Below are 25,224 nucleotides of genomic sequence, written 5' to 3'. Positions count from 1 at the left end.
CTTATTTAACCTTGCGTTTTCCGCGCGCGTCCAGGAGGAGGGGTCGCTCTCTCGCGCTAATTAGGACTGCGCGCGTGCATCTGGACTCCACACAATTATGTCTATGCGTTGTGTGGAAGTCACTATGCAGCTCACTGAATTGGTGCATTTTTCTCCCCCTAAAACAAACAAGCAAACAAACAAACAAAATTATTTTATACCGTTTTTGTGGGGGCTTTGTATTGATATTGACATTATAATGCAAAGTGTGCACGCGTGGTGCTCTCAAAATGCAGCCTACATCCCCCAGTCCAGGTCTTCTCAAGCTTCTGAATGAATATACGTGAAGTAAGGTAATAAGTGCATGCGAATCACTGACCATTATAAGCACTTAATTGGCTTGTTGGTGTTGTAGACACAATGCGGTCTTGAAGGCAGCTTTTGAAGCGAACGAGCTTCACAAGGACTTCACTGGTCACACAGTGCAGTGGGCAAGGTCATCTCAGAGCCTGAGTGGACCAGAATTGGCATGGAAAATATTGATTCCCTGCTGAAAATGTATAAAAACGGAAAGATGCGAGCTGCAGGAAAGAGCGACCGGACAGTTCGGCGCGCCTGTGGGCGGGGCTTCACACTGCAGTTACTAACTATCTAAAGCAGAAGATTGATAAAGCTGTATATTATTATTATTATTATTAGTAGTAGTAGTAGTAGTAGTAGTAGTAGTAGTATTTTTTCTTTTCATTTATTTATTTTTACACATTAATTTTTTTCTACATCGCCTTCAGTATGATTGGTCAGAAGGCGTTGGTTCATTTTCTACAACAGCATTGATAAAGCTTTATATTATTATTATTACTATTAGTAGTAGTAGTAGTGGTAATAGTAGTAGTTGTAGTATTTATTTATTTATTTATTACAAATTATACAGCATTAAACTTTAACACACATGTATACCACAGAATTGTTGAATTCTCCAGTATGATTGGTCAGAAAACGTCGGTTCATTTTCTCCAACAGCAGCTCTGACATTAGTCCCGTCTGTAACTTGTAGCACTAGATCTTTATGTTAATGCGCTTCCTTACGTTTTCCATCGTACCTTCTACAACATTTACAGCAGCCACTTTCAATACAGATGCTGCTTTGCATCCTTGTGTACTTATTCTACATAATCATCCAGTATTTAGGAAGCACAAATGACCTGGATGCGTTCTTGAACTGCTGACGAAGGCACCGAATCCACTTGAAGTCCCAGAAGCCGTTACATTGGACGATGTATGATTTAGTTTGCGATATGGTTGTTGATGACAAACTGACTAACAGTATTTTAGTTAAAGTACACTAGCTTCCATTCTGAGGACACGGTAAACTTTTTTAGATTCGTTTATAGTTACATTAAAACATGCTTAATGAACTTTATTTTTTTTATTCAGCTATTTCTGATGAGCAAAGTCTACCACAAGGATCGAATCTATTATCCAAATGAAACGTATTATTAGTTGTCCTGTCCCACTATGCAAAATATTCCGGGACGGTCCACTACACAACAGGAAGCTCACCGCACATCTCAGTTCTCAGAAAGATGCCTTCTATGTCTTCCTGTTCTTCCTGTTCTTCTCTTTCAAAGTAGCTTGACATGACCGGTCATCACGAGAACGCACGTTCTTAGACTTGAGAAACAGCCAGAGACTCTGTATGACAAACATGCACATAATCTAAAGACAATAATAAACAGATTATTATTATAATTATTTAACAAAGAAAAAGTATAATAGGTTATATGGTGGTTTCAAGCTGCCTGATAAAATGACTAGCTTTGTGTTATTAATATCAGTAGACAGGAAAGAAGAGAGGCGTGTGAGGGAATGTCTGTTTATAGCTGCTGTAACATGAGTGACAGCATTTCTGGCACTTTAACAAATATCCAGAGCAACTTACATTTTATCTCATTTTTTTATGCAATTGAGGGTTAAGGGCCTTGCTCATGGGCCCAGCAGTGGCAGCTTGACAATCCAACACCAATAAGCTACCACATCAAGGCCAAGCCTTGTGGACAATCCTAGAGCATTAAATCTAACTATAAATGGTTATAAACCCATTCTGCAATAAATTTGGAATGAAAGGAGGAACTTGTAATCTAATCAGAAAAGCTGAATTGTGCCACCTTGAAGCTCTAGGGTCCATGGTTCGATCCCGAGCTCATGTTAGTCCCTATGTGAAGATCCACGTGTGGTTTTCCTTTAGCGTCTCCCCTTTTTTTCTAGCACCTCCTCAAAACTTGGTGTGAACTGAGTTTATACAGTGAATAGTGGCCCATGATGGACTGCAGTAACATTTAGGGTGTATAACCAGGATAACGTAATTACTGAAAATGAATGGATTGACCTAAGAACTAAGATGCAGGCATTATCTAAGCATGCATATTGAAAGGAAAGGTGCTGATACATTCCAGAAAAAAAAAACCTAAACGCTTAAACGAACTGCATAAATGAATAGCATTTCCTCTACCGTAGGAGGTAATGTACTCCGGAGATGTAAAATCATACAAGCATGAGTTTTAAAGATACATTCCCAGCAACCGATCGCTAGTACTGGAGTGTCTCACTTCTCAGAACGGTTTATTCTTTGTAAGCATTGATACATTCAGCGTTTGTGCTCCAGGTCAGCCTTTAAGAAGGAAATGATGGCAAAATAAGGTATAACATGAAGATAAAAATGAAGGCTAGTTTTGATAACACACCAAAACCCAGGTTTGTAAAAGCAAATGTTACACTATATTGCCAAAAGTTTTGGGACGTCTGCCTTATCATGCACATGAATGTAATATGGAGTTGTCCCGCCCTTTGCAGCTATAACAGCTTCAACTCTTCTGGGAAGGCTTTCCACAAGGTTTAGGAGTGTGTTTATGGGAATTTTTGACCATTGCACTGGTGTGCAGTCATGTTGGAACAGGAAGGGGTCATCCCCAAACTGTTCCCACAAAGTTGGGAGCATGAAATTGTCCGAAATGTCTTGGTATGATGAAGCATTAAGAGTTCCTTTCACTGGAACTAAGGGGCCGAGCCCAACCCCTGAAAAACAACCCCTGAATTCACTGATTTGATGGGGTGTCCTAATTTTTTTGGCAATATAGTGTATATTAGTGAATTTAATTTCAGTAAGCTGACACTAGGAGACAGGTATGATAGAATAATAATTGAAGACATTTGCATCATATGTGTCATGGCACAACCCTGCTACTGCACTACAAAAACAATGGGTTTAGTCGTTTTCTACTCAATAAAGCGTTGAGTTCAGGGATTTTATGCGCAGTAAAGTTCAGTTAGATACTGGAGTCACGTTTATGTTGTGTGTAGCATGGTGACATGATTTTCAATCTTGAGCTTAGGTGATTGTCTGTGCCGTGTTTGCACATGTTCTCATTGTGTATACATGGATTTCACAAGTTGTCCTCCCCTTAAACATGCTAGTGGGTGGATTGGCTGCCCCCTGTGTGTGAATATATATGTGTGTGTGTGTGTGTGCGCTTCATATAGTACCTTGTGATCAATCGGTACCTTCCAGGGTGTATTCCTGCCTCGCCCTCAATGTTCCTGGCATAGCCTCCAGATCCACCACGACCCTGACTGGGATAAATGAAATGAATAAACTGGGGATCAAGTCTGAGGCCAATAGATTCCATTGATTTTGTTAAAATCAGGTGATTTGCTGAACACATATGAATGAACCCAGATAAGGAGAAACACGGCTCACGGACAGTTAAGGACAGAAGGATTCACACAGCTGTCTGATTGCTGATAATACACACCCTTGGCAAAGCCAAATCCTTTTCCTTCTCATCCTCCATCTTACCAAGCAGCATTCTTTTAACCCCACAGCCTTCTGAAGTGACCGGTCCATACTGCTTTAATCGCTTTTCTTTTTTTTTTTCTGCAGCAAAACCTTTTTTTTCCCCCCTACAAGAATTGAGCAGGATGTAAGTCAAACTCAAATGCAGCGCTTTGTTTCTTATGAGAACGGAGAAGCGTAATGCCTGTAATACTGTAACTACACACTGCAAGCTCTTCTTCTTTTTTTTTAATCAGGATGCATTTTATTTCCTGTTATCAAGTACGCTAAATCAATAAATCTACATCCAGAAGTTCTTGGCTGTTAAACTGCAGTCTGTCTGGATCATATCCCTTCTAGTAGTTTTACTCCGTCTAAAAGAAATAATCAGTGTACAACTCTTTAAAGATTACACACAACATGCTGTCAGTTTGTAATGAAGTCTATTGATAAAAAATATATAAAGATATCAGGATATGTTAGAAAAGAATATATTGTGACCTAATTTATTACTTATGTTCTTATATTCAGGAAGTCCAGAAATGTTCTAAATAAAGGCAGATTTTTATGCAGATTCAGAACAAGACAAGCTTACCTTGAAGCTGTTTTAGAGTAAATATCATTGGAACACTAATGTATTGCATTAACTAGAAGGTTTTATTATTATTTTCTGGAGTCTGTTAATTATAATATATAATATACACTACTCACAAAAAGTTAAGGATATTTGGCTTTTGGGTGAAATTTTACAGTGATATTATATCATGAAAGTAGGGCATTTAAGTAGAAGCATGCAATGGTGATTTCCTCATCTCAAACAATTTACTGAAACAAAAGTGAACAACAGTGGTGGGTATACCACAATAAAAAATGTCGATGTCTCAATAATTTGTCATGTGCCCTTGACCATCAATTACAGCTTGACAACGACGTCTCATGCTGTTCACGAGTCGATTTATTGTCTGCTGAGGCATGGCATTCCACTCTTCTTGAAGGGCGGCCCTCAGGTCATTGAGGTTCTGGGGTGCAGGGTTATGAGCCTCTACAATGTGACTCAGCTGATCCCATAGGTTTTATGGGATTCAGGTCTGGAGAAAGTGCAGGCCACTCCATTTGAGGTACCCCGGCGTCCAGCAGCCGTTCTCTAATGATGCGACCTCGATGAGCTGGAGCATTGTCATCCATGAAGATGAAATTAGGCCTGTGTTGTTCATGCAGGGGCACAATGACTGGATTAATGATGTTATTCATGTATGTCACTGTACCATTCACAAGATTTAGGGCAGTTCTGTATTGAGTAGACACACCTGCCCAGACTGTAACACCACCACCACCGAAGGCTCGTCTGGTGACAACAGTGGCTGAAGCATAGCGCTCTCCTTGACGTCTCCAGCATCGTTGGCGGCCATCATTTCTGCTCAACGTGAATCGACTTTCATAAGAGAACAGCACTGAGGCCCACTGGTCCCTTGTCCAGCGTAACGATGATGCCTGTGCCTGGTGGTGTGGTCAGGTACCCCACGCTGATGTAAACGGTTTGGAATGGTCTGACGTGACACTTGGGTGCCTCTCACCTCCCTTAAATGTCCCTGGAGTTGAGTGGCATTCATCATCAGGTTCCGCAAGCCACTGTTCACAATGAAGCGGTCATCAATGTGGGATGTGGCCAGAGGACATCCACTTCTATGCCTTTCTGTGACTCTTCCAGTCTCTCTGTATCTCTGTCGCAACCTGCTGATGACACTCTGTGACCCTCTAAGCTCAGTGGCCACTTCCCTCTGAGAACATCCTGTTTGAAGCCTGGTGAGGTACTGTTGATCAATTGTTAGGTGTGGTCTTGGTCTCATGATGTCAAAATGTGAACAGCATGATGAAGAGGACTGTTTAAATACCAATTCTAACTGAACCAGAAAATTTATTGGTCGATTCATGGATCAAACACCAGTTGTGAATTTTGCCGTTAATCACCTTGTTAGAGAACAGCAAGTTCTGCAAAAAGTACTGAAACACTGAAGAGTTGGACATGTGCATTCAAAAGTGTAGAGAAGATCAAATTAAGTTCACCTGTAAAGGTTATAGTGCATTTTAGGTGCATCCTTTTGCTGCCCAAAACAGCCCTGATTTGTTGAGGCATGGACTCCACTAGATCCCTGAAGGTGTGCTGTGGTATCTGGCACCAAGATGTTAGCAGCAGATCCTATGGAGGCCCCACCTCGCAACTTACAGTACTTCAAGGACACTTTTGATAGATACTGACCACTGCAGACCGGGAACACCACCACAAAAGCTGCAGTTTTGGAGATGCTCTGATCCAGTGGTCTAGCCATCACAATTTGGTCCTTGTCAAACTCACTCAAATCCTTACACTTGCCCATTTTTCCTGCTTCTAACACATCAACTTTGAGGACAAAATGTTGACTTGCTATCTAATATATCCCACCCACTAACAGGTGCCATGATGAGGAGATCATCAGTCTTATTCACTTCACCTCTCACTGCTCACAATGTTATACCTGATCGGTGTATATATTTATATTAGTTTCTATTTCCTTCCTTGTTTATCGAAGAGCACTGGACTAAGTTTTTATAGTTTCATGTTTTATTTATGGACAGCTATCTTAGAAAGTAAGAATGTAGAAAGTAGAATGTTAGATAAAATTCCTGTTCCTTTAATTTCACCAATTCAGAAAAGCACAAAAAAAGCTCGCTCATGTTCACAAGTTTTTCAGTGCTAAACTAAAGTTTCGCTAAGTTTTTACAATTTGCTGCAAAATCAATCAATAATCACAAAGTACTAACAAAATCATGGACAGGTAAACAAACCTTTTACTACCCCCGAAAAATTGGATATATTTGGTCTTTTTAAATATTGTTATTTCTCTCAGCTGCCCAATAGGACTCGTGAATTGTGAAATGGAATGAAAAGTATTTGTTTGGTATTTTTTGTGGCACCAGTCTGTCTATTTGGTTATCTGCAAATGTATCAGTCAGTGAGGCTTATTGCAGTCCTCAGTACAGTCTGAGTTATAGCTATGTGTGCAAGCTTGAGCTGAGACACGAGCTCTTCCCAGACTTGGGCACACTGCCATTGCTCTCTCTCTCTCTTTCTCTCTCTCTCTTTCTCTCTCTCTCTCTCTGCTTCCTCTCGCTTTCTCACCTTTCTTTCTGTCTCGCTTAGCCCTCCGTCAGCTGGAGTTGTGTCAGCGTGGCCCGTGCTGTCTCCTTCAGATTTATTAAATATTCAGCAATCTGCTTCCACATACTGAACCTCACTCGGCGTCTGTGTGCTAAAGCCAAGACCCACACACCTCCGTAGAAACTCCTCCACATCGGAACGTGTTATCTCTTTAACCCTACTGTGTGATATTCATTTTCATATGTTATCTTCTTTTAAAGGGAAACGCGTGTATTAACAGGGTTGGGATACTACTTTCCAGCATGCTCAGTTGTATGCTTGTTGTATAATTTAGCACATTTGTACTTATGAAGGCAATGCTCTCAGTGAGCCGCTTTGGGATTCTGCTGTCCTGTGTGCAGATCTTATCATGGATTAATCTAATGTAGAGAAAGTGGTTGAGGCCCTGCTGTGTTTGTGCTAAAGACTGCATTTCCTGCTATGGATTTGTTCTGCTGTCATCATTTTTGGATATAAATGTAATCAAATGCCTTTATATGCATTATGGAGAGGAAACTGTACATCCTGCCTGGAGGCTTTATGTGTGTATATACACCGATCAGGCATAACTTTATGACCACCTGCCTAATATTGTGTTGGTGCCCCCTTTGTCATGCAATGTGTATTCTGACACCTTTCTATCAGAACCAGCATTAACTTCTTCAGCAATTTGAGCAACAGTAGCTCATCTGTTGGATCGGATCACACGGGCCAGCCTTCGCTCCCCACGTGCATCAATGAGCCTCGGCCGCCCATGACCCTGTCGCCGGTTCACCACTGTTCCTTCCTTGGACCACTTTTGATAGATACTGACCACTGCAGACCGGGAACACCCCACAAGAGCTGCAGTTTTGGAGATGCTCTGATCCAGTGGTCTAACCATCACAATTTGGACAAAATGTTCACTTGCTGCCTAATATATCCCACCCACTAACATCCTGCCATGATGAGGAGATCATCAGTCTTATTCACTTCACCTGGCACTGCTCAGAATGTTATACCTGATCGGTGTATTTTATATATATATATATATATATATAAAATATATATATACTACATACACTCACTGAACAAAGAGCAATGCATAAAATCATGCAGATGCAGGTCAAGAGCTTTAATTAATGTTCACATAATGGGGGAAAATTTGATCTCTTGTGCCATATGGGCTGGTTTGAGTATTTCAGAAATTGATGATCTCATGGGATTTTTACACACACAGCAGTCTGTGTGATTTTACAAAGTATGGTGTGAAAAACAAAAAAAACATCCAGTGAGTGAGTGTGGAGGTCAGAGGAGAATGACCAGACTTGTTTGAGCTGAAAGGAAGTCTAGGGATGTGATAGCTTAGTGGTTAAGGTGTTGGACTACTATTCTGAAGGTTGTGAGTTTGAATCCAAGGTCCACCAATCTGCCATAGCTGGGCCCTTGAGCAAAGCCCTTAACGCTCAGTTGTATAAAAAATGAGATGTAAATGTAAGTTGCTGCGGATAAGGGTGTCCACCAAATTCCAGAAATGTAGAGTAACTAAAGTAATTGCTCTTTACAACTGTGATGAGCAGAAAAGAATCCCAGAACATACAAGACATCAATCCATGAGGTGGATGGACTAAAATGGCAGAAGCCCACATACTTCTCTCCTGTTAGCCAAGAACCCGGAATTCCGATACTGCTGTATAGTGCAGGCAACAGAAACTGCTTAAAGATTGGCTATTAGGATGAATTAATGAGCAGGAGTGTATATATAGAACTCAGTTTCCATCATGATGCTGTAACATTACATCATTAATGAGTTAATTAATTAATTCCTTCCTTCCTTCCTTTGTTCATTCATTCATTCAGTCAGTCAGTCAGTCAGTCAGTCATTCAGTCATTCATATGCTAGTAATCACTTTGTTCTCGTCAAGGTGGTGGTGGATTCAAAGCCGATCCTGGAAATACTGATAGTCTGATACACACTGAATGACATACATACACACACATTTTCACACTCGTTCACATTCAGAACTATTTTAGTCTAGAATGTTTTTGGGTGGAGTGTGGAAACCTGGAGGAAACCCACACAGGAGAAAATACCAAACTAGTAACAGTTACCTGAACTGAGAGTTGATCCATGGGAACCTGAAGCAACACTGGACAAATTCTTTCCAAACCAGTGCCTGGAACAGACTCGTAAATGTTTTGTTCTGTATGTCGAAATATTGAGGCTGGAAACAGATTGGGGAGTTCAGCGACACCAGGCTCCAGATGGGGGTGAGTTCATGGGACGAGAACAGGGTGCACACTCTATCAGATGGACATCGGTGACCCTGCTAAAATGACCATGTCTTCCGTTTTCAAAGGACTCAGTGACCATCTGGTGTCCCTGAGGTGTCTGTACTACTCGACTTTATTTTTCATCCTGTGCTGTGTTGGAGTTACTGTGGTGAAGAAGATATTGTAATGCCTATGATGCAATCTTGACACAATTTGGTTCAAGTGTAATAAAACGTGACCTCTAAAGTGAGTGTGCTAATAGGATTCTTCTGGAGCGTAGGCTCCCGTTTTTGAGCAGTCAGCCACCATGTGGGCTCTGGCCTCTCGGGTATTTGGTCTTACGCTGTAGTCTTTCGATATATATTACTAATCTACTAATTTTTACTAAAGAAATATTCAGCCTTTCCACTTTTCTTTCTTCCCCTTATTCTGTCTCTATATCAGTTTTAGATAAATCACAACATCACAGGATGCACTAGCTCTTGTGCTATCACTTAACCCCATAAACTCCTACAACTCCTACATCAGGTTCATCTTACATCATCATTCCCAAAGGGTAAAGGCGTAAATACTTCCATTTATTATGAAAATACATGATTGTTGTTCCAGTATTGAACCCAGTAATAATCTTGGACCTGATGGCAGATTCAGAAAGTTCACAACTACATACATTTTCTATTAGTTTCATGATAGATACAGTAATTCATAATAGTTACAGAATAATATGCTTTTTAGAACAGCTATTTCACATAGTTGCATGTTTTTGTGAATGAACACAGAGGTAAAACTCCATACAGTCAGTAACCTGAGCTCAGGATTGAACCAGGGACCCTGGAGCTGTGAGTTGACAATACTACATGATGTACAGTAAAAAGTGTGTGTCCAGTTATCTGTCAGTTTTCTTAATCTGTCCACACCAAAAGTATTGGAACATTCTATTCTTGATCATTTGTGCTATATACTGAAGGCATATGGGTGTGCGTGTTTAGAAAAAAAAAAAAACAAATCAGATGATAGATCAGAATTTCAATTTAATTTCCTGATGCTTCCATTTATTTACATGAACCCACCCTTTTGGACCTGATCAAAAATATTGGAACACATGACAGACTGGTGTTTTTTGTTGCCCAGGTGTGCCCTGTTAGACCGATTGTTTAAACAATCAATACAATGAATGTCTGCTCTTGGTCTGAGCTTTGGGTTTCACCTGAGAAGACTGCATTTGTTGTTAAAAAAGGATAAACCAATTTGAAGACCAAAGACCAAAGAAATGTCTGTGGAAGAAAAACAAGCTGAGAAAAGAAAGAAAATTGATCAGATCTATTGCACATGCATTGGGCATAGCTAATACAACAGTACGGAATGTTCTGGAAAGGAAAGAGACCACTGGTGTACTAACAACCAGGCAAAAACAAAAATAACAGTCAGTGACATCACTAACAGCCTCCATGGGGAAAAGGTGAAGTTTTTACAATTTATTATTCGAACAATGTCATCGAGGGCAGAAATATAGAGGCCATATCACAAGATGCAAACCTTTCTTCATCAGTAAGAAATAAAGATCAGAATTCGCAAAGAAATACAGAGATGATCCACAAACGTTTAAGATTAACCTTTACCATAGTGATGGAAATTCCAAAATGTTTAGAAAGAAAAGACCTGTAACATACCAGCTCATTGCAGAGAAATACATCCAATCAAATTAGGAAGATCTTCATCGTGCAGCAAGACAATGATCCAAAACACACTGCCAAACACAACAAAGGAACAAAGTGGAAAGTTTTAGACTGACCAATTCAATCGCTAGATCTTAACGTAGCTGAAGAATAGACTGAAGGGAGAAACCGTCTAAAACAAACAATCAGGTGAAAATTGGGTGGTCTACTACTAAAATTCCAAGGAAATGAAAGATTACATTCTGATCTGTGGTCTCATATTCATCTTTTGATAACAAACTCGAATGTTTTCAGCGTCTTTGCCGTTCCAGTACTTTCGGAGGAGACTTTATATGCAGTCAGTACTGTTTTGGAGAATGATATGATGAGAAGAGAATTATTGCCACTTGTGTTGTACTTTGGCGCTGGAGTTCCTGTAGTTTAGTGATCCAGTTACAGTGAACCATGTCTGTCTAGCTACCTTTGATCTCACATTGCTAACATTGCTAACTTTTATTTTACACAATGAAATTGAAAGAAAAAATGATAAAGCTGAGGTGACTGCGTTATTATCATAGTTATCCAAGGGGAAGATAAACGATGTAGTGATTTATGTAAATAATATAAGCTATTAGCTAATATATAAGCTATTAGATAGAATCTTCATTAAAAATGTTGCAGAAAGAAAGCGGTTACTGGATTGGAATGATTATCACCAGAATGAAATGAGCTGATATCCTCCTCAGGTATTAGCTGTGTGTGCTTAAATATTCTAAACTCTGTTATATGGATTTAAGACATGTAATAAGACATGATTATAAGATTATAATCACCCTGAAGTGTTTTATGCCTGTTATAAGCCTGACATGTTACAAAACACTGACACAAGAGACTCCTTCCAAAAAATGCTCAATAAATGTCTCCTCTTGATTGATGAAAACCTAACCATATCAGCAAGTCCTTGTGAACAAGCTCTTTTTAAGCTCTGTTATAAAAACAGCAGCTCTTGTGGGGTGTTCCCGGTCTGCAGTGGTCAGTATCTATCACGTGGGGAGTGAAGGCTGGCCCATGTGATCCGATCCAACAAACAAGCTACTGTTGTTCAAGTTGCTGAAGAAGTTAATGCTGGTTCCGATAGAAAGGTGTCATAATGTTATGCCTGATCAGTGTATGTACTGGTATCATATCTTGAAACTCCAGTGTAGAGACCTTATTCCTGTTAACAAGTGTCTAAAACTCTCTTTGCAGTTCACGTTTGGTTCGATCACTCATTGCTTCTGTTGCCTCTGCGCAGTACGTGTAGCCGGCTTTGGCTCGATTCTGAGCGGTTGTTTTGTGTAAAATGACCTTTACTGAAAGCATGCTGGTGTTCAAATACACATCTATCCTGTGGCCGGGCAGCTGAGCGGCTCTCTGTATTTTTCCGTACACCTTTATTCTTCCCTTGCTGCATGATTTCAGATTCCCAATGTGCCTTTGGTGAGGATTGCAGCTGATAGCAGGTTTCACACCCTCCTTTTCCCTTGCCTGGTGCTGAGTCTTATAGTCAACAAGCAATTAACGTGTGTGAAAGTTCTTAAAATGACTCACCGAGTGATAAATAGAAAATAGCGATTCGTATTATTTGCAATTAGAGTTAGGTATGGCTTAATATTGAATGAGAGATTCAATTCAATTCTGTACTAAGGTTGCTTATTTTCTTTATACAGTGTAAAGAAACTGAATAAAATAGAAATTATTCAGCACTCTTAACTGTAAGACATTTAGCATTGAAACTATTAAAGCAGCATAAAATTGTCTACAGATATCAAGAGATACTAGATACCTCTAATATTTGTATTAAGCTCCCTTGGCCTCTTCAACTTAAGCCATTTGGGAGCCTCAACGTTCTTCCATTTTATTTGTAGGGGAATTGTTCAGATTTGACACTGGTTAAATGATCACTGCTTAAAATTGCTTGTTGCTCAAGACCTAGTATGCACTCGCAAGTGTGTGTACAAACACACATTTGCACTCTATGCTCCTTCATTAAAAATTCCATCAATAGTATTTCAGAGATGATATTATATCTCTACTAATGCTACTCATCCCAGTCCTTAGAATCATTCTTCAAGGTCCAGTTATTTGCTGTATTTCAATTACGACCAGCCTGAATCGAGAAGTCCAGACTGAATACCTGGCGTTGGTTGGTGTAAGTGGTGAGGTGAAAGAGCAAACATTTTGTCCTCAAAGCTGATGTGTTAGATGCAAGAAAATGCTCAATAAATGTCTCCTCTTGACTGATGAAAACCTAACCATATCAGCAAGTCTTTTTAAGCTGTATTATAAAAACTGCAGCTCTTGTGGGGTGTTCCCGGTCTGCAGTGGTCAGTATCTATCAAAAGTGGTCCAAGGAAGGAACAGTGGTGAACCGGCGACAGGGTCATGGGCGGCCAAGGCTCACTGATGCACGTGGGGAGAGAAGGCTGGCCCGTGTGATCCGATCCAACAGACGAGCTACTGTTGCTCAAATTGCTGAAGAAGTTAATGCTGGTTCTGATAGAAAGGGGTCAGAATACACAGTGCATGACGGGTCAGGGATGTTTTGGCAGCGAAAGGGGGACCAACCCAAAATTAGGCAGGTGGTCATAATGTTATGCCTGGTCAGTGTATTTTACACTTAAATTGGTCCTTGGCTTCAAAACATTTTAGAATTGACTTAATCATGTGCTTAAACCTTACAGTAAGGATGAAAACATTTGTCTTCCTCAAAACTAATGAAATAATTCCAGCTCTGGAGAATTTTTGACAGTCATTTTTGCAGTGCTAATGTACAGAATGACTGATAGGAGTTTGGACATGTGCTATAAATGTGATCACACCAGTGCAGCCACATGAACTGGAGCTAATTCTGTTCAAACCCTCTGTTGCACACATGACATATTATAACCTGTTTGCCTCAGCGCTGTTTTTCATGTGTAATTTCTTTTCTTCCAATCCCAGATGAACAATATTTATTAATAATACAATGTCTGTGCAAAACATGGTTCTGCTAACGTTTTATCCAACGAGCCTCCAATTAGGTTGTTAGATGTCTGTATTAATAAGCCCTAAACCTGTGTGTTGGGGCCTGAGGGGTTTTTATTGCAAGGTTCCTGTCATGTGCAGATCTAGTAAGTTAAAGAGAGTGCGAACAAGGGCCCTCGGCCATTCGTTATGGCTAAACCGCCTTTTGCACGGCTTATATTTGCACACATGTACTGTCACAATAGGCTCAGGGCCAAACAAATAATTTGATGAAATCTGTTCTCTTTCTGTCTAAAAGCTGTGCAGACCAAATCTAATAAAGTGACCTATTTCCCAAGAACAAGAAGATTAAAGTGGTAAATACTACCACTAATTGATGTATAGCAGCACTTACTGAAGAACATGTGGAAATAATTTCTAGCGCGGAAATCAGTGCAACACAAATATACAAAAATCTCCTTTCATTCTCAGCTGTGTTCCTCGACTCGATGGCCTTCTGAACTTTTCTGCAGCACTTTTAATGGTAACAATTTTTTCTTGGTATCTAAATAGTGCAGTGCAGGTTTTCAGCGCCTTTTGAGAAGTTAGCGAGCAAGCTACTTGGTTTTCCACACAGTGTCTCAGGAGTGGAGAGTGCACCGTCAGCAGGTTTCTTTCTTTCTTTTTTTTTTTTTTTATCCTAGCAGTGATTTTCCTCTTCACTGAAGTGCTAAAGGTATTCTATGTCTTACTGACATGAACATTCTCAAGCTACAAAGTCAACCCAATGGGGGACAATCCATTCCTGTGAATATTTTTTTTGTGTCTGAGGCAGGTACAATGACCTTTAGCACTCACAGGAGCTTGTATTTCGGTAGACTAATCCATCTTCCTTTATTATAAAATCTGACCAATTGCAATTGGGGTCAGTTAGTTGGCCAGAGATGCTGCATGTCATTTCATTACATGTACAGTATCATTTAACCATGTAACAAGAACCTAGGTCCTGGTGCCATTTGAATCTATTTGTGTTGGATCAGAAGAACAATAAGAAGAAGTCTTTATTTGTCACATATTCTTCACATGACCTAGCTTGTTTGGAAATTGGGGTCAAAGCACAGGGTCAGCCTGCAAAGTAAGGGCCTTGATGAAGGGCCCAGCAGTGGCATTTAAACCCCACAGTAACCCAGCAGTAATTTTTGAGCAGTAACCCACAGCCTTCAGCCTTGTGCCAACTAGTCACTTCACTAATAACTGACAAATGGGGGTAATGGTAGCTCTGGTGGTTAAGGCTGTGGGTTGTTGATCAAGGTTCAAGCCCCAGCACCACCAAGCTGTCACCGCTGCCCCCCCCCTCCTGCTCCAGGGGCTGCTGCGTCATGGCTGACCCTGCACTCTGACCCCAACCCTCCAAGGATGAGATATGCAAAGAAAGAATTTCACCGGCTAAAGGTTAAAGGCTAAATGTAAATAAGAACTAGCTAGGAGATGAGAACTCAGTGTATAATCATTTATGAAATGGATCTTTCCCAACCACCAATCATCAATAGACATTTAAAAACAGATTAAAAAAATCAGTCAATGAAGCCGTCTTTAAAGTTACCAAAGCATCTCTGTCGCTACAGCTGCTCTATCAGTATGATGATAACTACCATCAACGTTGAAGTCCAGTGCATTTTCAGCAGTTCAGAGGGAAAGAAAGTGACCTTTTCACAGCTAGACTGCAACTGTGTTTCTGAAGTAGAGTAGGAGGCGGTGCGCATGATCTGCTCAGTAATGATGGAGATCTTTGGCAATAGCAGGGCATTACTAGCTCCAAACAGAAAACAGACTTGGTGGTCATCTTCAGGGAGGCTTTTCACGCAAGCCTTTCATGCTCTTTTTATTTCCAGGAGGCAGTGAGGCAGGCTGGTTGTCACAGCGAGGGTCTTTGTTACTGCGTGCATGGTTTACAGCAGATGATGTGTATAGGGCGGTTTTTCAGAGCAGAGAACGAGTGTCTCAGGGGAAGGGAAATGGGCTAGAAGGCAGGAGAGACAAAGTAAGTTCACTGAAAAGAAAAAGGAATGTGCGGTCAGTGAGATTTAAGAAAAATTAGTATGTATAGTTTAAATCACAAAGAGTGATATCATCACTTGTGCTAAATTTAATTTTAACAAGTTTCTTAATTGCTAGATTGAATGATGTAGAGCGAGCGTGAGCAATCACCAGTTACATTAGGAAATCCCATGAGGATGCTGGCACTGATGGGAAATACAGTATAACTACAGTGTTACATTCAGCTGATTAAATCCTGCATGGTAGAATAAAGCAGTGGTAATTTATCTGTTGTCTAACTGGTGCCACTGGTTTTATAGCTTTGATTCTCAGCTCGGTGTTTGACTTTTAAATTGCATTTTAAAAAAGTACATTTTAACAATTTGTGATAGAGAAAATATAACTGCTTGGGTTTAAGCATCTGTCAAGCATGGCACTGATTAATTGGAAAGCTCTAACCTATCATTAAAAATATCTTAATTTCCAATCAATGCTTGTACCTTATATACACCGATCAGGCATAACATCCTGAGCAGTGAGAGGTGAAGTGAATAAGACTGATGGCATCATGGCACCTGTTAGTGGGTGGGATATATTAGGCAGCAAGTGAACATTTTGTCCTCAAAGTTGATGTGTTAGAAGCAGGAAAGTTTGAGCGAGTTTGACGAAGAGCCAAATTGTGATGGCTAGACCACTGGATCAGAGCATCTCCAAAACTGCAGCTCTTGTGGGGTGTTCCCGGTCTGCAGTGGTCAGTATCTATCAAAAATTTCCTTTAAGAACTGTAAGTCCTTTAAGTCCTCTTAGTATGGAGGGCCCACCTCACAAACTACAGGATTTAAAGGATCTGCTGCTAACATCTTGGTGCCAGATACCACAGCACACCTTCAGGGATCTAGTGGAGTCCATGCCTTGATGGGTCAGGGCTGTTTTGGCAGCGAAAGGGGGACCAACACCAATATTAGCCAGGTGGTCATAGTGTTATGCCTGATCGGTGTATATATGATATGTTCACACATACAGTGTTTTTATCACTGCAATCTCCAGTCGCAGTACTACGAAGTCGTCAGGAGACATTTCTACTACGTAATGTTTGCTTTTATGATAATGTTTATCAGTGGGTGGAGCAACTAGCGTTCCAAATAAGTTTAAAATGAAACATTCTGAAGAGAGATTTGGCGTTTGTGTGTAACATTCAGCAGTGTTTATCTACAGCACATGATACGAGATGCAAGAGAGGCAGTGTGCACTCTTCTGTCTTCACTCTCATTGGTAGACGGCAGGATATCAGGATGTGTGTATTAGACTGATTCGTTAACATATAAACATAACACTATTTTATATTTCATTATACATGAGAGTAGATTAACGATGAGTTGATTGTTGATGACTGCTCGTCAGTTTATTAGTTACTAGAATCTTAGTATCTACATGTATACACCATAAATACTATATTCTCCGAGTTGGCAGTTTATTAGGTAGAAGCTGTTATAGCAGTCATGGGTGGGACAACTCCATATTGCATTCATGTGCATGTAAAGGCAGATGTTTCAAAACTTTTGGCAACATAGTGTAGCTAGATGTCCAGATGTTGTAAAGGCAGCAGATGCAAGTGCAAAAGAACCAACAAATATTATGCGAACTAGCAACTCTGTGCACAGCGACTAACAAGACACAACATCAACACAAGCATGACATAGAAGGACGCAGAAACCAGAACTTAAATAGGAAGTGAGACGTGTGATCAGGTTATGTGATGTGACATGCAGGGACTGATGGGTTATGTAGTTCAGCGTAACCAGGACCTAACAGGACCTATTATTTTGTACGATAGGGCACAGTAGGGTTTAAGAAAAACAGAGTGACACTTTTTCATCTTTCATTCAAACCATGATCATGATTTGTGACTGGGATATATTTTTATGTTGGCTTGTTTTGTCATGTGATCTACTTGGGCAGCATGAGAGAGAGCGTGAGACAGAGAGAAAGCCTGAAATCATGTGCATCACACCAAATGTATGAACGATCCCAACATTATATTGTATTGGTGATCAGTATTGACTCCCTGATGAAGATGCTTGATTTAACGTCCTTCTTTCTTTGGTGTCCAGGTGTCCACGGCGTGAGAGAGGAGCCCCAGTTTGTGACGGCCCGTGCAGGAGAGAGCGTAGTTCTGGGATGTGATGTGAGCCACCCCCTCAACGGCCAACAGACCCCCTATGTGGTGGAGTGGTTCAAGTTCGGTGTGCCTATCCCTTTTTTCATCAACTTCCGCTTCTATCCTCCTCATGTGGATCCGGAGTATGCTGGTAAGTCCGGACGTCACCGCTCATACTACCTGAGATCTGTTCTACCTCCTTTCATGCACTGATTTTAAATTAGTTTTTGTTTCAATCTGAACATTTAAGGTGCTAACTATGTGACACGCATACATCAAAAACACTTGGACGATGAGATTTAAAACGTATTTTCTAACCGATTGCCTTTTTAATGCTTCAGGTTCATGTTTCCTGCTAAGAATAAGCTACGTGAGATGCTCTATGCTAACCTGCTACTTGTTCCTGTTAAAAAATGCATAACACATTAATTATCCCACGTCTGCTTTTGGAGCTATCGAGAATCACACACACACTCAGAAAGCTGCGAAAGACACACTTAGATCGGTGACATCAGCAACGTGGATACGCCAAACTTGGCAGTACACGGGAAGGAAGTGTCTCATGAGCTACGTGATGCTCTAAACTAGGGCATGCGAGCAGGTTGCGCGTGATCTCTCTCACACTGTGGGAGTGCTTGAGAGAGGAGGCGACATCATCGTTTTTAAGGATGAGCATCTGATTCATGTGAGATATACAGTGTGCGAGCGAAGACATAAATCAAAGATGCAATTGGTGCGTCCCGATCAGCTCTCTAGCTCCCTAGATAGTGAATCAGTATATCGTATACATGAGTTGGGACACTGGTCAAAACACCGGGACACTGATGACTCTGTAAAAACACTATACAAACCCAAACATGTCAAATATTTCGGTTTTATACGTCATGTGAATGTTAGCTTAGTCACATGTTTCTGACATGCTACTTCAAGCAGGATCATGGCTTGAAAGTCGTTAGACTTGAAACAAAATGCAAAATGCGTATAGAAAAACAAACGTTTGTCCGCCTTTTTTTAAGCTGAGAGGCTTCAGGAAGTATGATGTCATTTCCTGTAAGGCAGCATAGTGAGCATAGATGGTAGTTTTGCGGTGAATTGTGGGACTTTTTTAAGGGAAAGAACATTCCAGTTTACTGAAAGGATTTTGCAAGACATAGAGAGAAAGAGATAGATAGAGGGTGTCCCTAGGTCTGTTTTTGGGTGCTCTAGGTGTCCCTAGGTCTGTTTTAGTTTCATTAAGATGTCCCTAGGTCTGTTTTTGTGTCATTAAGGTGTCTTTAGGTCTGTTTTTGGGTGCTCAAGGTGTCCCTAGGTCTGTTTTGGTGTCATTAAGGTGTCCCTAGGTCTGTTTTGGTGTCATTAAGGTGTCCCTAGGTCTGTTTTGGTGTCATTAAGGTGTCCCTAGGTCTGTTTTGGTGTCATTAAGGTGTCCCTAGGTCTGTTTTGGTGTCATTAAGATGTCCCTAGGTCTATTTTGGTGTCCTTAAGTTGTCTATAGGTTTGTTTTGGCGTCATTAAGGTGTCCCCAGCAAATCTCTAGTACACCTAAAAAAAAAAAATAGATTTCTAGTGTGAAAGCAGAGAGAAGTAAAACTAACTGACTATCTCACTACTTGGCTGCTTCTTCATCACATTTTAAATTAGAAATGAGTTCTCATGTTCAATTTCAGTTCTCCTGAAATGAGCCAGTGCAGCACAGCGGCATCTTAAGCAGGGATACTTCAGTCAGACTGCAGCTCGGTGTGAAACACTGCATTTTCTCCCACATGGCTTTCACCCTTCTTTAATTGCTTTTACAACAATCAGAAATTAGATTTGGAGCTATTGAGAATTTTAGCCACCGGCAGGCTCTGTCCTAGCATGCTGTTGCAATAGTTTGCTCTTGGACACAGTTTATATATTGCAGGGATATTTTTATCCATTTGTAATGACATTAAAAATAATTAGAATAAAAACATCTAGTCTTTTCTGTCTAGGCTTTTTTGCAAATTGATGTTCTTGCAATGTGCTGTCAACAACACGAGGTTTATTGGCTTCAGTCATCAAAAGTGGGACGTTTTTATGCATTCCAGCTACAAAGTGAGAATAAACATGGCTGCCATTTTGTGTTAGAAACAAGCTAGCGTGCTAAGCGCTCAAGTTAGCTCAAGGATTTACCTTCTCAAGACAGCGAACTATATGAGGAGTGTTAAGAGATTTTTCCAACTAATTCAGCCTGTATTTGAAATACTACTGAAATCTGATATAAAAGTAGAGTAGTGGTATTTTCTTTATTGTTAAAGGAGAGCAGTTACGACCTCAAACACTGAACGCAGGGCTGAGGAGAACTTCTCCTCACTTTCTTCTAGGAATGAAGCAGGAAGTTGAGCATGGCTACAGTTTTAATAGATACATAAACTTTATAAATTGTTCCAAACAGTTTCTTATGGCATTCTTATCCAAAGTGACTAGGATTTATCTCATTAATTTATACAGATGAGAATTTGAGAGTTAAGGGCCTTCCTTAATGGCCCAATAGCAGCTGGCTGGAAATGGGATTTGAACTCATAACCCTCACTCATTAGTCCAACACCGTAACCACTGAGCTACCACATCTGCCCACTTGAACAGGTGTTAGTGAAAGTGACCAGAAATTGAGACCAGGTGAACGTTGCTTCATGTGGCCCCTGTATTAGCAAGATGAGAATGAAATGAAATGAAAAGCAATCACAGGGACAGGAAAAAAGCGACAGATGTGAAAGATAGACACATAGGATTTTTTTTAAAAATGAAAAAAGGGTAGCGTCACAAAACGGAAACATGTTAAGTGAGCCAAGAAGATTAATATTTGTGTACAGGCGAATCTACACCAGTGCTTTTGCACTGTTTTTAAACAGGCTTTATTTCGTTAAATCTATCCAAAGAGCTTGATTTAGCTCACAGCAAATGCTTGGCCAAACCTAATTCAGTTTTGGAATCAAAATGATATCAAAATACCATCGGATTCTTTTCTGGCAGAGATGTGTAATACTGTAGGAGCTTTCAACTAGTGAAATCACCATCTTTGACTTCAATTATTAATGGTGACCATTTTACGTCCAAAAGTTATGTCAATATTTACGCCGTGTAAAATTGACCGTCATTAAAAACACGCACTTGTTGAAGAATGAAATACAGCATCCGGGCAGAATCGTGGACTGAAGACAAACTCTTTTTGGCTTGTTTGCAACTTGATTTTAAAATCAAGAGAAAACTAAAAACTACAAAATGACTCATATATACTCATATCATATATATATATATATATATATATATATATATATATATATATATATATATATATATATATATATATATATATGAATGTAAAAATGCCAAGCATCGAAATATTATAGGAGTTTTGTATATTGTCTGTGTAGTGTACAGTCATAGTTATTACATTATCACATTAAATACAGCAAATTTGGTTTCATTTAACAATATGGCTTCTCCACTTCGTTATTCAGAGTTAGTAAATAGCACTTGATCCACGGACGGATTATGAGAAAATGGGTCCCTGGGCACAGATGCACTATATTGAATGTGATCAGTAACAGAGGATTCAGTCCCTAAAGTCGTACAGACAGCTAATATACATAAGAACTGAGAGCAAAAGCCTTTATTATCACCACACATGCATTACCACACAGTCGAACTCTTTTCTTCGCATATCCCAGCTCAGGAGGTTGGGGTCAGAGTGCAGGGGCAGCTATGATACAGCACCCCTGGAGCAGGGAGGGTTAAGGGCATTGCTCAGTTGCCCAACAGTGGGGTGTGGTGGTGCTGGGACTTGAACCGTGATCAACAATCCAGAGCCTTAACCACTTGAACCACCAAGTCTTGAAATTATAGAGAGTTCAGCTCTGTTTATGACCGCATAATTATAGAATCATTTATCTCAATTATACAATAGAACAGTTGAGGGTTACGGGCCTTGCTCAGGGATCCACAAGGGCAGCTGGTGGTCCTGGTATTTGAACTCATAGCCTTATTCACTCATCCACTCTCAGTCTCTCTCTCTCTCTCTCTCTCTCTTTCCTCTGAGTTTTCCTCCTCTTTAACCTCTGAGGACATGTCACTTTGTGGTCAGATGTATTCTTTTATTCATTACCACACATACAGTAGGCTCCTATTGCAATTTTATGTTGTGTCTAGTTGTCTAGTTTGGCAAACCTGCTCAGCTCACTACCATGTCAGACACACGTGGAATTTAAATAACTGCTTTACCTTAAAGTTCCTCTTGTATAACATGAGCTCTATTATTAGGCTTAATTAGTACATCATGCCATATCCATTCCAATGAAACTAAACCTGGAAATGAACTACTCAATGACTTCCTCGGCATGTTTAATGCCATTTAGAAGTGATCTTCTAAATCTTTGTGCTACAGTCCCTAAGTTACTACACAACAATCACAAACCTACGCTTAATTCCCAAGCGCCAGCAATATGGATTATGTTCATAAAGCAGCTAAAAAGCTTGGCTCCTGCTCCTCATCCTGCATTAACCAGTGAGTAGGTACCGAAAAATGACTTTATGATACACCAAGATGAGAAGCACAGAGAGCAATCCGGCTACGGTGAACAGTCAGGGTGATGGGAAATGTGTCTCTCAAGTAGTAGCTGAGATAATCTTTTTTCATTTGCCAAGAGAGCGTGGATTTGCTCTGTAACCTCGGTGCTGACGCCTCCCCTCATCAGCACTTTATCACCCTGTGCAAAAATAGACGTGTTTCTTCAAAGCTCGGATTTTTTTTCTTTTTTCTTATACAAACCTCCTTTACTGCAAGACTGCAGCCCCTGCTTCCCAATGGTGTATTGATTTCCTGCTCTGGAAACCTGCAGTTTCCTCTCTCAGGTACTGCTTGTGATCCCAGGGCTATGATATCTACTGGTCGATACTCCAGTGCTGTGAAGCGTGAAGGCTGGCCACACCGTCAATATGCCAATGTTTAATCTCAAGGAAAGTCTTTCACCGTGGAGATGAGAGATGGAATCTCATTTGGTTACCAGGACGTGGCTTTCAGTGCACTGAGACGTATACGCCTATGTAACGGCACTTACACTATTTTACTCCCTTATCGCTAATCAAGGAGTAACACAGGATTTGTGAGTCACAATACGCTACCCTTTACTATTTCAACTGCTCTACATTTGAATGTATACAGTAATGTGATGGTGATCTGTATGGTGGATATGTCCATGTTGAGAAGACCTGAGAGAAGAAGCTATCAGACACACACATTGTGACACACATCAATTATCACTTTCCATACGAAGCGTATGTAAACTGTTTGGCTGCTTACAAAGAACTGACCCAAGCCAAGCATTCCATGTCAGGGGTCCTCACAGGAAGTCGTGCCAAAAAGCTTGGGCTAAAAATCCACCCAGACCACCCACGCCACCGATCTGTCAACAAAAATATCGCCTAGCTTTTAAACGCATGCTGAAGGCGACGTTGGTATCGTTGGTTGACTCTATCGAAACAGCTTTCGCTGACTGAAAAAAATTCGTAAACTCGCTTAGATTGGCTTTGCTTGGCTTGACTGATGCAAAGTTTTGAACGTCTCCCAGACATATGCACGACTTGGCTGGCATCCGGTTCGGTTTGTTCGGATGCTGAAAATGCTTCATATGCTGAGGCAAATTTCTTACAAAATTTCAATTCTTAAGTCGAAAATTCGTAAGGGAGGACATTCGTATGCTGAGGTTCCGCTGTGCTTGTTTTCATATTATTCCTATTTCTTCTTATTTATATTCATTCTTATTTTGAATTTAGCTTCTTCAATTTTCTATGCACAGTGTAAGGAGGAGTGGCCAGGTTTCCTTTTCATTATCAAGAATAGCTTTCCAAGTACTTCCTGTACACAGTGTTGTGTTATTCAATTCTCAGATGCCAGAAAGTGTACAGACGCTTGACCATGACACAGATACGTGCCTGTTGAGCACCCATTCCAAACCCATGGGCATTAATACAGAGTTGGTTCAATTTTGCTGCTGTAACTACTGCCTCTAGTCTTCTGGGAAGGCTTTCCACTAGATCTGGAGCGTTGCTGTGGTGAAGTGTGTTCATTCAGCTAAAAGAGCATTAGTGATACTGGAGGAGGCCTGGCGTGCAATCAGCGTTCCAGTTCATCCCAGTGGTGTTTAGTGGAGCTAAGATCAGTGCTCTGTGTAGGCTACTCGAGTACTTCCAAGCCATCCTCAGCAAGCCATGTCTTCTTGGAGCTCGCTCCATAGTTCCAGTAAAGGGAAATCCTAATGATACAGCATACAAAGACCTTCTCGACAATCATGTGCCTTCAACTTTCTGGCAATAGTTTGGGATAAAGTTTCTGGCCATATTTGCTTGCTGTGCCTTTACAGTCCAAGAGGATTGTAAGTGACACTATGATGTCATTCTAGTGGGTTGTTCCTATAGGTCAATACACCGAGTTGAAATAAGTGCACCTAGTGAGGATTTAATACTGACATTGTTGTTATTATTATTATACTGGCACACATGTCTATTCCAGCTATTCCAGCTGTGAGTTTAGAATGTGATTGCTTTAGGTCAAGAGTATGTGAATATTTTAATATATTATCCAGTAATAATATGTATTATTTATAGTTTTAAGTGCACGTCTTAATCAGAGCTTATCTCAAGGAGCAAAAATTTATGGATAAATTTATAAAGGTATAAATTAAAGTAAGTTAAAGTAAGAGTTGCCAGTTAGCATATTCTTTAAAACATGGTCAGATTTTCTTTACAGGAACAAAATTTCTTCAAATGAACCAACAATTGCTTTTATTATTTTATTGAACTCCCAGGCTTTCTTTCTTTCTTTTTTCGTTATTAATTATATATATATTATTTACTGTACCTTTTTACCATATAAACTACAGTAAGGGTTAACACTGTGAATTTATTTATTTATTTATTTATTTATTTATTTATTTATTTATTTATTACCATAACTTTTACCCTGTCAGCTATAGTAACACTGGGTTTAAGACATTAATTTTTTTCATTTCATTTATTTATTACTTTTTTACTGTACCTTTTTATCCTGTAAGCTACAGTAAAGGTTAACACCGTGGGTTTAAGTCATTTATTTTGATTAATTAATTAATTTTTTACTGTACCTTTTTACCCTGTA

At 40.1% G+C, this 25,224-nt stretch overlaps 1 protein-coding gene across 9 annotated transcripts in view; it reads left to right on the top strand.

The window, feature by feature from the left end:
• Positions 1-25,224, top strand: part of igsf9ba (immunoglobulin superfamily, member 9Ba) — a 77,948-nt gene that overhangs the window by 1,178 nt on the left and 51,546 nt on the right. For all 9 annotated transcript variants that reach the window (XR_009207038.1, XM_058414570.1, XM_058414565.1 and 6 more), the window contains exon 2: positions 18,025-18,222. Coding sequence is in view for 7 of the 9 variants with exons in the window: in XM_058414565.1 (XP_058270548.1) it covers positions 18,025-18,222 (198 nt within the window). In the remaining 2 variants the exon portion in view is untranslated. The remainder of the gene's footprint in view (positions 1-18,024; positions 18,223-25,224) is intronic.

The sequence above is a fragment of the Hemibagrus wyckioides genome, linkage group LG17 (genome assembly GCF_019097595.1).
Source record: "Hemibagrus wyckioides isolate EC202008001 linkage group LG17, SWU_Hwy_1.0, whole genome shotgun sequence".
NCBI classification, from domain to species: domain Eukaryota; kingdom Metazoa; phylum Chordata; class Actinopteri; order Siluriformes; family Bagridae; genus Hemibagrus; species Hemibagrus wyckioides.
Note: the sequence above shows the minus strand (reverse complement) of the source record. Positions and strands in the feature narration are given on the sequence as shown.